This window comes from Cygnus olor, chromosome 11 (genome assembly GCF_009769625.2).
Source record: "Cygnus olor isolate bCygOlo1 chromosome 11, bCygOlo1.pri.v2, whole genome shotgun sequence".
Classification (NCBI taxonomy): domain Eukaryota; kingdom Metazoa; phylum Chordata; class Aves; order Anseriformes; family Anatidae; genus Cygnus; species Cygnus olor.
Window position 1 is genome coordinate 10,628,659 of NC_049179.1, and position 14,154 is coordinate 10,642,812.

At 46.6% G+C, this 14,154-nt stretch overlaps 1 protein-coding gene across 2 annotated transcripts in view; it reads right to left on the reverse strand.

Moving 5' to 3' along the window:
* The window catches only part of CSNK1G1 (casein kinase 1 gamma 1), a 102,329-nt gene that overhangs the window by 55,738 nt on the left and 32,437 nt on the right, over positions 1–14,154 (reverse strand). For both annotated transcript variants that reach the window (XM_040569573.1, XM_040569574.1), the window contains exon 3: positions 4,670–5,086. In XM_040569573.1, coding sequence (XP_040425507.1) covers positions 4,670–4,847 — 178 coding nt within the window. In that variant the 5' untranslated portion in view covers positions 4,848–5,086. The remainder of the gene's footprint in view (positions 1–4,669; positions 5,087–14,154) is intronic.

A 14,154-nucleotide genomic window follows, 5' to 3' on the forward strand; every position in this document is an offset into this window, starting at 1 on the left:
ATCCAGGCAGCACGGGTGCCCTGCGGACTGCAGGACCCTCACCGCAGCTTCTGCACGTGGGGGTCCGGCTCATCCAGGGCCCCCCAGCCAGCTCCTGGGCTCTCCCACCCAAACAGCAAAATGACATTGGGAAAACAGTGTTCCTTCGACTCACTGCAAGGTGAAGAAGGACACTGACAGCAGCCTCCACGTATGGGGGGCCGTAATCCAGGCTGTCGCAGTCTGGCTCGTAAGGACAAGAACTAAGCAGAAGAGAATTTTGAGAGTGAAATCCTTGAGAGTGAAATCCCCAGCTGAAAACCTGGGACTGGCAAAACTCAAGCACGAGATGCAAGGCCAGCAGCCAGAGGTAAGGGAAGGAATTCATCCTCCAGCTCAGCCCTTTCACAGGGGTCATGGGGCAGACTCTGACCATGAAGGTGCTACCAGGTCCACCTTCAGACCTCCAAAACCCTTCCTACAGCTGCAGTGGGAGAGGCTTTGCCAGCTATGACAGCAAGTCCAAGTGCCAGAGACCTCTCCACCGTCTCGCTCCAGGCAGATCTACCCCTGGGTTTTGCCATCACACTGCACAAGGTGTCATGTTTTCTTCTTCCTCCTTACACAAAGCTGAAAAGGTTTTAAATGGAAGAGTGAAGGCTGTACTGCTCACAGGACAGAGCTGCACAGAACAGTAAGTCATGAAGAGAAGCTGCATCTTATCTCTGTCAGCAGGGAGCTGTAATACAACCGAGATGATACAACTGTGCTAACAAAGGCCCTTCAAGTTCAGGCAAAGCTTTTGATGGGGCAGCGATTAACTCCATGCCTCAGTTTTGGGAAGATCCACTGACAATTAAGAACCATATGTCCTAAATGAGATGCGATGCTTTAACGTGGGAAACCTGGCAGCGTGGGTTTCCCAAGCCCTGGCAGCAAGATGCACCAAGCACATGGGCACATTCTCACAGGTCAAAGTGAAAAGCTGTCAGTGCAAACCTCCTGTGACCGAGAGGAGTCATGCCTTGACCTTTCAGTCCAGCTCAAAACTGTATGGATGATGTTTTGGTGACAGCTCAGGGCTGGGCAGCGGAGCAAACGCCCACCCAGCCGTCCTGAAGACCAGGCAGAGCTTGCCCCAGACAGCACTGGGTCTGCTGCGACCATATCCCAAGGGAACCTGAAACACGAGGTCACACTGATTTTGTAGCACCACATTCACTATCGCTTCTAGAGGGATAGTCTTTCCAAAAAAGGGACAGTAGCGTAGATCCTTCCTATACTCTACTCTTAACCCATCTAGCACTATTCCAGCCCAGCAGGCACATGACAATTTTATTATTAGGGCAAAGACATAACCAGCCCCGGTATCAGATGCCATTATAATTTTTTTCCTTTTTTAAAGTAGGACTTCAAGCTGCAGCACAGGGCTCTGCTGGGCAGCTCTTGCTCCCAGCAAGGTGCCTTCCCAGATCTCATCCACCTGCACTGAGCAAGCGAGCAGCCTGTCCTCCCTTGGGGCTCACCGATCACCGCCTTGCTGCTGAGATGCTGGATCTTCATGAGATCTGTGCACGACTCAGGCCACCACCTCACTTCAGAACACTACACAATTTCTCTGGGTAACGCTTCTCCAAAAATCCCTTTGTATCCTCTCTTAATAAGCTACAGCACCAATCAACAGACTGGATCCAGCTCTCCTAACATTTTTTTTTTCCTTCAAACAGGGAGAAAAGCTGTATGAGCTCATTTTTACATAAGTGGACGCAGAGTTTTGAAAATGCCAGGTTATGTTTGCATTGGAGCAAAAAGATTTGGGCTCCAGTCTACATCTCTGCATTAAAATAAGCCACTGGTCTGTCCAGAACTTCATGCTTATTTAAAAAGAAGGAAACCTATAGAATCTCAAATAATTTTACGTTAGCATCTGTTTTATGCTTTACTAAATAAGAGTTCCAAACACTGGGGGAAAAATGAGACCGTCGTAGAGGTTTATTTATCCTTAACATTTCTTATGGTTCAGGATTTCAGGTAAGTACAGACGTGACAGTCGACGCATTGAACCTGCCCACAAGCTGTTTAAGCTCCAGAGGTTTTTCCAGTGAAGACAGAAAAAATCCATTTGGTGAGTTCTGAGGTCAACCCAAGGATTTGAGCAGCTTGCCCAAGGAAACAGCCATCAGTTAAGCGTATTTTATCCTACCCCAGGCCAGGCACTGATTTTTGTGCTCACTTCCCTCCCATCCCAGCTCGTCTGCAGGCTGGAATCCAACTGCACTGCTTCACGTGACCAACAGCTTCAACAAATTAATACCCCCGGGGCTATCTGTATTTGGAGCAATAGAGATCAACCCAAAGCAGCTCAGTTGGCGTTCACAGAAGTGCCTCGATGCACGGCACCTCCCTCCCTCCTCCGGAGCCATCAGCCCTCTGTCTGGTGCTCGGGAAGAGCTTTGAAAACACAGCACCTGAAAAGAGAAATCCTTTGGAGAATTGGAAAATGTATTTTCCCCTTGCTTGTCAGTCTACAGGCTGTGCACAACTTTGTTCTTCCTGCGTTACTAAAAGCATTCGCTGACACTTTACTTCTCTGAAATCATGTTTAAAAAAAAAAGCAGAGGGCACGCCATTCATCTTTGCAGAACAAAACTGTTATCAGGGACTCGTTTGCTCCTATTTCAGACACACTGCTTCTCCTTCCCCACTGCACAACTCAGCAATCATTAGCATCACATCTGTGCAACAGAAAGATCTGATAATTAACCAAAGAGGAGTTACAGTTATAGTGACTGGCAAAAAGTAATAGAAGTTAAAAATATATATATAGCTTCTATACAGACTTCCTGTCTAATTGCCATTATCAGTATGTACAGCCCGCTGCCCAAATGTAGCGGGCTGCAACATATTTGGTTAACACATATTAGCAAAACATTTACCAGTGTACCAAAAAAACCCCAACCCCAAACCACTGAACCAAAAAAAAAAAAAGACCACTCAATTAAGAGGTGTTTTTTTCCCCTGATTAAAACCAAATTTCTCTGTAAACTGATCTCACAAGGGAAATCTCTTATATGAAGTCCTTCGAAACAATATGTTAGTACAGAAATCCAATACTGCTCAGAGAAATGTGGGGAGAAGAGCAACCATAGAGACAAAAAGCAGAATTTGGGCTCCAGCTGAACAAAAGCAGGAACCATTTACCTGCGGAGAACCAACACAGCTGCTGAATGCTCGATGCTGTGTGGATGACAAAGCAATTAAATGGCTCTTTCCATATGGATCTTGCTATATTGTGACATTTGCTGTTGCGGGGGGGGGTGGTCTTTGAAAATGCTACGAAGCTATGCAAGTTATGTTACTGTAAGGATCCAGACTGTACTATCTTCAGCTGTAGATAATGTGCATTCACATTCAGGAAATTGGAAAATTTTGTCCCTCCCTTGGTTTCTCGGAGCATTTCCGCCTTTGGAGCATTAGCTCTGCTCTTGCAAATCAATAAAACTTCTCTGATGTAATGCTGAAACCAAGACCACCCATTTACCAATACAAGCCGGTTGATCTTCATCCTGCGGAGAAGCCGCGTGTCCTACAGATGCAGTAACTACACCTCGGAATGACAGATTAATCACACAGATTCGGAACAGGAACCTACAGAGATGCCATCGGTAGTTATGCGTTATAACCCTTTGGTTACCTGAAGCAACTGCCCGATCAATTTATCTATCATCCCTTGTGCCTGACGCACAGACTTTTTCAGTTCTGAGTAGATACCAAGGCTGGGGAAAGTGGTATTTATATCAGCCAACCTGCCTTCAGCACCCTCGAGTTTATTAGCACAGCAAACCACTTTGTTCAGCAGACAGAAGGAAAATGCAGCTGTTTTAAGGCAATCAAGACCACTGCAAGCTGCTGCTTCTGATCTGAAAAAGCTACCCCAAAACCACACACTGGGAGCTCAGGAGCATGTAATTAAAAACACAGCCTGCTTCCCCCACCTCATTTAAAAAACAACCAAATGCACCACTAACGGGCCTTTTGTCTAGGCTGACTTACAAGCCCAACAGGCAGCAGCCCACAAAGCCATCTGTCTGGGCGGCCAGCTGCAAGGCACAGGGTCAGAAAACCAACAGACCAAGAAAAAAGCAGGGGCCGCGATGCAGGCAGACGAAGCGGCCAGATGGGCAGGCTGCACGCCCCGCTCCTCGCCAGCCAGCGCTCAGACACGGGGGGCAGGTCAGGGAGCAGGCGACAGGGCAGAAAATAGGGCTCTGGGGACAGTGCAGGACATGGAACTGGGAAGATGAGAGTGCTAGGAAACAGGTCTCAGTCATTACTTTCATAGGGTGTCCTAGCTTACGAAAAAGAGATCGAGAGCAAGATTTAGCAATCCAGACAGTTAGAGAGATTTTTCGCCTTAGGCAAGACATTCAGCGTTGAGAACAGTCTTCATTGTTGGGATTGTTCAAAATTTGCATCTTTGGCCTCTCCAGTGTATTCACTTTGACTTTATGCAAATAAAAACAATGCTAACAGTTACATCTTCTGAGTCAGAAGCTTCAGGTAAGGTAGCTCGACACTTGGGAAACAAGCACATGCTGTTCTCAAGCCAGGGTAAATTTTTATGTATTTATATTCCAGTGGTGAAATGCTAATCTGGATAATGCAGGCCACTAAAACAGCTAGTTCTTACCTAGTCTGAGTTCTCCAAAGTTCCCACACCCAATCTTCTTGCCCACTCTGAAGTTGGGCCCCACCATAAGAACGCCTGAAGACGCAGACGAGCTCGGCCGAGAACCATGACCGCTCCTCCCTGGCATCCCTTTCGTCGTCCGCTGCCTTTCATCCTTTTCCCTATTGGGATGGTCCATGATCTTAGAAAAATCTCTCTGCCAGAGAGCTGGCAGAAAGGAATCTGAGCGTGCACTCTTGTCCTTGGAATAGAAATAGGTAATCCAAAAGTATCTCAGTCAGGGTCCAAGAGAGTCATGGAAACGCGTGGAGTTCTTTTGGCACCGTATCCAGTTTCCTAATGCATCTTTATAGTGTACCAAGTGGTCGATTATGTTCTTGAGAACTCAATAAAGGCAAGTTGCTTTTGGTTTCTCACCTGGGGAAAATAAAAAAAAAAGATACATGAAGTAAAAATCATTATTTTAAAATACCAAGCAAGAAATGTACAATGTGGCAAACCTCCAGTACTTTCCAAAGCTATTTAGGCCTCGAGGAAATTAACAGCTATATAGGAACTTTATCGTTTTCTTAACAGTTTTCTGATAAAAAGCCTCAACATCATAATGGGAAGTAAGTGCTGCCCATCCACCACTTGCTGCTGGAGTTGTCAGGACAAACACTGCCCATAATGACAAAAGCGATTTCTATCACAATGGTGCGTCAGGTGGAAGCCACAAGGCGATCACGTTCCATCTTTAAAGCAACTGTTAAATTTTTTTTTCCTCTTGCTTCATACATATTTAAAGCATTATACAAACGTCAGACAAAAAATAGAAAGGAGCAATGGAGAGGTGTCAAGAAAAGAAAATACTGAAGTACTTACAAAGTTGCATGCATCTATCACACTAAAAAGTCAAATTCCCCTTCATTTTAGGTCCTTAAGTTGACCTCCAACATACTTGCCAATTGAAGCTAGTGTATCAGAGATGACCACAATGAGTAAACAAAGCAGTATTATTTGCAACTAGAATCAACATAGCTGGAAATATCCCCCACATCCCAGGGCTACACGCGCTGGGTTGTGTCCCTCTAGGTCTGTGTTCTTACTTCCGCATGGACGCTGAAGTTTCAGCGCTTGCATGGAAGTCAGGAGACACCTCGACAGTCAGCAGAGATGTGCTGCATGAAACCACGGAACAGGAGTCACCGTGGAAGGACACCAGCAGTAGAACACCATCAGGTACGCCCAGAAACCCAACCATATTTACGAGGGGTCAAAAGTTACTACGGCAATAGACTCAGTCCTCCTGGAGCAATGTATTTGTAGCTTATTTTTCAGAGGATTTAGCCAGGCTTTGCCTGGTTGTTTTATGAAATTAAATGAAACTAACCTACTTACTTCCAGTCCTCCAAAAATGAAAGGCAAGAATTATTACACATCCACAAACCAGTGGCACAGAACAAAAGCATTAACTCTTTTGAAATATGAGTATGTTCCCCCTAACCTTCAGCTGTGGTGTGCTTTTATTTCTTGAAACTTTGTTTTGATCTGAGACGTCTGTATACAAGGCAGAAGTCATCCACAACAGGTCCTGCAGAGCATGCAGGTCGCTAGCTACAAGCTGGAAATTCCAACTTCTGAACACTAAACTAGTCTTTAGCACAACTCTGACCTTTTCTGTTCGTTTCCATTTGCAGTTCTACCTGCTCACACAAAATAAAAGGTACAGTTCTCCCCAGCCTGAGCTCCCTCCCCTAAATCAGAAGTCCCTCCCCTAGATCAGAAATACTTCTGCAAAAAAAGCAAAGATTAAACAAGGAGAACGCGCAGCTCTAACACCGCTTTGCAATTACTTTTTACTGCCTTTGTTCATACGTCGCTGGAGGCTTCTATATTGGACAGGGAGTTTGCAGCAGGACTCTAAAGAGACTCCCCTCTTCATAGGAAGGTGCTAGTCTGCAGTGTATTAGAAAACCTTCAGTACTGAAGAGGAGCTAGTAACAGGGTCAGGAAATACCCACACACGTGGATCTGCTTCATGCAGGATGACAGTCCCACAAAAACACCCACCTTTAACTGCGTATCTACTAATGCTAGGAGCCTAGTTCAGGCTGCACAGGCTACAACCCACAGGACGTTGTATCGAGCCCATGACTCAGCAGCCTCCTCTCCAGAGAGAAAAGCAGATGAGGTCTTGCTACCATCTGAGAACTGTGCTGTGCCTGTCGTACACCAGCAGCACGTAGCTCCCAGCGAGCTGCCGGCCACAGTCGGGCACCGCTGGCCCAGCCAGAGAGAGAACAGTTGAAGATGCTCACCTGCAAGGAACCCAGTGCTCAGTATTACCGGGCTGTACCTGCACCTCCGCCACACGTAATTCAAGCTTCAACACTTAAAACTGAATATGGATTAGCAGGAAGTAACCGTTAGAGGCAAACAGGGCGAACTGGTTCCCATCACAGATATCCCCAACAGACCCTCCAGCGGCAGCACTTTGTGACAGGGTGAGGTAGCACTCTTTCTCAAAGCTGTTTACGTAGATGCCAGCATGGTTTTATTTGCTTTGTGAAATCAGCTTGCAGGAGCAATGACGATGCTCTACCAGACATCAGAACAGCAGGTGGACTGGGCCCCACCCCGGTCTGCCCTGGGAGAAGACTTGCTTCAAAAAACAACCCACAAAAAAGGGTCCGTCACTGGAACTGAGGAAGAACAGAAACCGAGTATCCGAGGACGAAAGGGTGCTCCTGGGGCTGGACTACAGACTAGAAAGATGAACAGAACAGAGGAATCCCACGAATGAAAAAGTTAAGAAAACACCCTTGATCCTACCAAAGCCAGAGGGGAAATTTTTTCTCCCTGCAGACAGAAGTCTGTATTTTCATCTAGACTGGAAAATCCATGGGCAACAACTGGAGACCTCACAAAAGGGTAACAAAAAAGCCTCTAGCAAGAGCTAGATCCCTTCCCAGTTTACTGTTGGAAAAAAAATCAATGCACACAGCTTTGTAGACTGAGGAGACACTTGGAAGGTAGGCTGAAAACTTTGAGAGGAAGAAGCAAAATCTGCATGACAGGGACTGATTAGAGCAAAGGAAGGATGAACGATACAGTTTTGGTAAAGTTGCAAGTTCATTTTCTTTCTTGAGATTTTCTTGCTCATTCAGCTAACAGTTACCCAGCCAGCAGAAAGAGTAAGAAAGGTCAATATAAGCTGAAGCCACCAGAAATGGCTTCAGAACAACTGTGATGAGCATTAGGTGGACTGGGCAGAGACTGGCTGCTGAATGATGCACCACAGCTCACGGGTTTGCTGTACGATGTCTGAAACCTTTTAACCTTCTTTCTGCCCATTCTGCCATGAAGAACTACCAGCTTCCTACGCGAGAGCAGACGCATCCCAATAACGAGGTTGTTTTGCAGCAGAACCTGATGCCTGGGTGCAGATCTTTTCAAAGCGCCAGGCTACCTTGCTGGCAAAAGATGGCAATGATACAGAAGGCATTTCACTGGCTATTGTAAAGTAGAGCCGAAAGCCACCAAGGGCAGAGACATAGTTTAACATATTTCAAACAGCTGATATTTGAGTTGTCCTCAGCTTGAAGTGGCTGCTTGGTCACCGCTCCATGACACAAGGACGTCGTTTCCATAAGGGCTGCTCAAGCCTCTTGCAAGCACAAGCCCCTCTTAGCCTCAAAAAATACGGCTTCCCCCTCCTCCAGACTCAAGTCCCGACTCAGCCCAAGCTCCATGTGCCAGGTTTCAGATCCGAGAGCAGAAATACACTGCTCTGTTTGATGCTTGCACCATCCTGCTCACTGTTCCTCAGGTGGGACAAGCACCTCTGTTCTTTGCAAGCAGATGAAGCACACAGAGCTCCACCATGCATTTCTGGCTTGTGAAATAAGATTTTAACAGTTATAAGCTCCTACACCCCCATCCTTCCCCAGCGTTTCGCTAATTTGTATAAGGTCTTCCCAAGGGGAAGGATGGAAAGGTCACGCCTGAATCTGAGAACACGAAACATCCTCTTTCTCAGCTGAAAGCCTCCAGCAAACAGGAATTCAGATCAGCAGTGAATAAGAGGTTTGACAACATCTTTATTACGGCCATCCTGATCCCAGTTGTCAGTACACCAAATTGCACAAAGATCTTTCACTATTGCTACTACATACTAACAGTATACTAAGAGCATATAGTAGCAATAGTGAAAGTAGTAGTATCTGGCATCAAACATGGCTTTTGAAGGCTAACAAAGTAAAAGCACTTGGTTTTGGAAGAGGGGTGGCAGAAGAATGAAGACTAGACTGTAATTTGAAGTCAGTCGCATTAAAATGTGAAGACTACTCAGAACACCAGGACTATTTCCTGCCACGATTCAAACTTTTTCATAATGATTCTCCTTCCTACCTTTCCACCCACTCAGCAAGATTGCTCCCGAAAGTTACGTGCATTTAAAGAAAGCTGCAGGAACATATTTGCCTAATGGTGACTCAGTTCAATTCCAGTATTCATTTCACTACAATGTGCTCAAAGACAGGGGAACAGTTATTTAATAAAAGATACAGGCTTGAAAGGAAATTACTTAAAGCACAGTTAGCTAAATAAAGCAGCCAACTTAGTATCTTACACGCTTCCAAACGCTTAGGACTTGAGATCTAAATCACTACTGCTCCTGCACCAATAAAACCACCCGGCTAGAGCTGCACACCAGCTACCAGCCGGTGGGGAAGGCAGCTGTCATTCCCCTTGCAATCAGCCGCAGCACGAAGAAAGGCTTCACGAAGAAAGGCTCACTGCTCGCTGAGCGCTCCATACAGCACGGGCACGCCACAGCTCTGCTTCAGTACAGACACTGCTTGTAGCCACCCTGTTTCCCCAACAAAGTCCCTCAGTTTGAAAGCAGCAGTAGTGAAGGACAAAGCAAATGACACTAGCGCGAACAAGTCAGAGCAATCCTTATTTCTACCCTTCGAAGGCAAAGCTTGCTTCCTGTGCACCAAAAATTTCTTTGACCTGCTTGAGATGCTCCGGAGACCTCTGAGACAAGGACAAGAGCTGTCAGTCTTGCTTTGTGGCACAGTTTCAGACAGTATCTGTCTGAACCAATATTGCAAATGAATCCTTTCCTCAAATCAAATCAAGCAGGCCTCATCCAGCTCCGTGTGCACTTCCGATTCACAAGGGATTCAAAATGTACTAGGCTGCAAACGCGTGGTGTATGGGTTACCCAGCTAACAAGTGGAAGCACTTCAACCCTACAATTCCTTTATCCTCCTTTTTGAAGCCAAGATCTTGAAGAAAGCCCCATATTCTGTTGGGATGAGTGACCTCATCCCAGTCTGTATGAAAACAGGAACTCCATTTCTCAAAGCATCTCCACAACTCTTGCTTTAGGACATGGCACGTGCCTTCTCACTGTTTCCTCCAACGTCCACCCCATGTGCGCACACCATACTTTTGGTAAGTGTCTTGATCTGGGGAGTGTTTTCCAGGCAAGATCTGCTCTTTTCCATGTGACTTCAAAGACTATAAAATCCTCCAGGGCTCTCAACTGAGATGTTATAAATGTACGGATATGAGATCACCAACTTCCATGCTCATTCCGTGCAAAAAGTGAAGCCTTCAGCTGCACAAAGCTTCACTTGCTCTGCCACGGATCGGGACAAGCCCTCCACCCTCTGGAGAAGATCTAACAGCCAGTGTGAAGGTTGAGTTTGTGTGTGAACGCATCACGTGTCCTGGTTTCAAAAAAAAAAAAAAAATTCTCAGCACCTGTCAATTCCTTTTATTAGCTTACACTCTTAAGTTTAGAGGAACAAGCTGGCTTTGTGTCCCGTGTTTCACTGCATACATTAACAGCTTCCCAGGCATCAGCGCTCTTCCTTTATTAAAATGAGATTAGCAAACCTTTCACTTACAGCTTTGCTCTCTTCCACACAAACACCTCCATCAGCTTCAGCGCCCTTCACGCCTCCTCATCCCAGCGCCTTACCTCGTCCTTCCGTGACCTCCCACCTCTTGTCCTGCCTCTGCCCGTGCTACTTCCCAACTGGCCCCAACAAAAAATATTTCTTTTTTTTCAGAGCCACAAACAGCACTAGAGCGACCTGGTTTTAGTGTCCTCAATGTTGTGAAAAACAACAGAAAAACTGGAAAAAGTAGGTTAATATTCTCTGTTTCAGTTTAAAGCTGGTAGCTGCAAAGCTGGCTGCAGACTACAGCAGGCGGCTGTATGCCATGTCAGATGTCCCACATGTGGGAGGCTCCTTCCACATCAATGCTACAGATGCTTTTTAAACACCACGAGTCGCTTCTGTTGAATCACTTGACCAAATGACTTAATCTTCAGCTTATGCAGTTAGTTTTGTTCAGTGCTTCATAGGCAGGGGAAAAAAAAAAAAAAGGTGAGGCATACAAACAGTATTTAAGTCTAAATTGTTGGGAAGGGACAGGGATGGACAACCGCAGAGCACGACACTCACTCCTTACTCATGGACGCACAGGGCTGTCAAGCTGACATACTGCAATTCCAGTTTTCACAGAAAGGGGTGAACCCAAACGAAGTCTCACTTCTGCTACTTGGGAAGCAAACTGATTGAAGTCTTCCCGAAGATCCAGCGAACTTCCTAAAAATGTTAACTGTGTAACCCCCATCTGAACATGTTGCCAGGTGACTTCTCTAAGTGAGGCTCAGGCTGGATGTTCATCATCTCACCAAGAGCAGCACCTAGAGCATCCTGTACGTTCATTCCTGAACTTTGTTCTCCGAAGACTTTATACAAGTTCAGTGTGAAAGCTGGGAATGTTACAGAGGGAAAAAGTAATCTAGTTCTTCCACATGCAGAATCTTGGAACAAAACAGACCATTTTCGGGGAGGTGGTTTGTGTGATGCAGGGCAGAGTCTTTGACTCCCCTTCCCCACTCACGTTTAAGCCAAAGGTTTGCAGCAGCCATGTGTGTGTATTCCTACACACGTAACAAAGGGCTAAAGAGCACAGTCTGCCAGAAAGAGAGGGTTAGTGCACTTCATTAGGAGTCACATGAAGCTGGAACAGCTAAACGAACAGTTGAGTGCTTAAAACGAGAAAAAATCCCCTAATGAAACCTGAGTCTTTGTTTGTTTGTTTAGGCTGGGAAGAGGAAGAAAGACGAAGAGCAACCGCCAGCCCAGCTCCAGCCCATCTTCCGAGGCTTGCTGCACAAGTCAGACACACAGCCCCCTGCATAAAGGCCTGACAGCCAGCCAAACCCCGCTCCAAACGGTGCAGGTGCGCAGCCCACACACAGCTGCATGCACAACCCCGGCGCTGCAGCCCGACGAGGGAACCGTCGCATACACGCCGTTTTTGAGATCTACACCTTGATATTACAGTCACCAACCCCAGCCTCTGCAAGGCTCCCGCAGACCAGCAGAAGCATGACATTTAAGATACCATCTGTTTGCAAAAACAGGCTGCGTAAAGCCGTGCGGGATCAGGTTCCAGCAGAAACAGATATTTATGAGGATGCTATAGAGGAAATGAGACAAAAATTGGCAGTGGTGAAGGGTCTGTAACAGACACTGAGCAGGACAAGAACTCAGTGGATGTCCTCTTCTGAATCTGGCCACCACATATACCTATTTTTTTCCTTTTCCCAATCTTAAAACACCAGGTTACCTAACAGCAAAAAGAGACCTTCAGGTACACCTATGCCACCTCCTTCCTTTCAAGCAATGGTTTTTGAAGGAAAAAGGGGCAAGCCTACCAAAGAATAGGTTACTTCCAGACAGCCACATGCATCTCCAAGGAATAAGCCCCATCAGGCAAATTCAGGTGCTCCGATGGCATACAGCAGCTGCAGGACGTAGTTTGCACTTACTGGTACTACCAACGAGCGCAGTCCTCACTCGACGAGACCACCGCTGCGGCTTCACCTGTGGAGCAGGCTGGGATCACTGGGAGTAATGCTGCTTTTGCAGATTTATAGCGTAATTTAACACAGATGCACCTCAATAGTCTGAGACTGTTTCATCTGCCTGGCAAGGAAAAGCAGCCTGGAGGATGAATTGCAGACAGGCTTGGAGAGCTTGAAAAGACTGGTGATTTGGCAGTTAAAGGCAAGAAAAAAAAATCCTTTGCACTATCCAAACCATGAAATGCTTTTTTTCTGCTTTCAGAGAAGAACACGAGTATCATGTTCAGAGCCAACACGGCTTTCACGGTGTGCGCGTGCGGGGGGAAATGCCTCTTATTAGAAGAAAAGTCCTCCTGAACTTGAACAGAGAGGGTCGCAGAAAACCAATGACCCTTTAATAGCAAGGAGTAAGAAGAAGTCGTGCTAATTAAACACATCTCGAGCTGACAGGCAGCCCTGACTAATCCAAAGTGATGCTGAGAAGCACATTCTGACCTGGCTGCACACCAAAATGAACATGCACACTTATCAGGTACACGTTTCCCCTGTGGAAGAGCAAGCTCATGTCAAGTGCCACCTACTATCAATAAGAACAGCATCATCACTACATAGCAATCAAATGGAACTCAGACGGAGGCTGGAAGGCCCCAGGTCCCCAGACTCCAGAGTTCCATGGGGCAGTCACAAGGACGCCCGTTGCCTTTCCTCTGACCCACCAACACTCAGGGTGCCTCAAAAAGAGCACGAATGATCAGAGTAGCCTCTTAGTTGTCTTGGATCAGGAGGATACTAAACCTCTGCCAAGGCTCACATCTCTTAAAAAGAGCTTCAGACACTGCTGGTCAGATGCAGGATCCACAATCAAGTTACTTACATACATAGCACAATGCCCTGAACACAGCTGCAAAGACCAAGAGACAGCCAGCCGAGGGGGAAAACATCCTGGTGATGCTGCTGAGCACCTGATGGCTCAGGAGACACAGGGAAGCTCGTCTGGCCTTGCTGGGCACTGCGCCCTACGCATGCGCACGCCATCCCAGCAGCAGCACGCTCACCGCCGACAAGCTGGGTGAGGCTTTACCAGCACTGCAGGAGGCAGTAAACCCTTCGAGAAGCTACTACTTGCGTGAGAAAGGAATGAAGTTATGAAGGTGCATCAACAGCAGGTCCCTCCGGAAGGAGCTTTATGCAAGTCTTTAGCTCTGTGCAAGGATTTAGGCGCTGAGAAGAGACACACGCCATAAACCAGGCAGGATTAATCCCTGCAGGCTCTCGGCGTTGCCCAGCGGATGTCTCTTGGTCCCTGCCTCCGGGCAGCTCGGCGCTGGAAACTCCTCCCAAGAGCTGGTTAACAGAATGGAAATGCAGCGGAGAGATGGCTGGCTCTTAAAAAATAGTCATGGCGATGCCAAAAGGGGACACAATTGCATAGTAAGAGGGAACATATAAAAATACTGAGCAATTTTAGCATATATAACCTTTTCATTTTAATGCCTGAACTCCACCCTCTCCTTACGTGAAGGGGCTGCCTTTTCCAGCAGCCACAGGACCATGCTCTCGCTTCATATAATTAGATCAGACATTTGGCAGGAATTCAACTGAC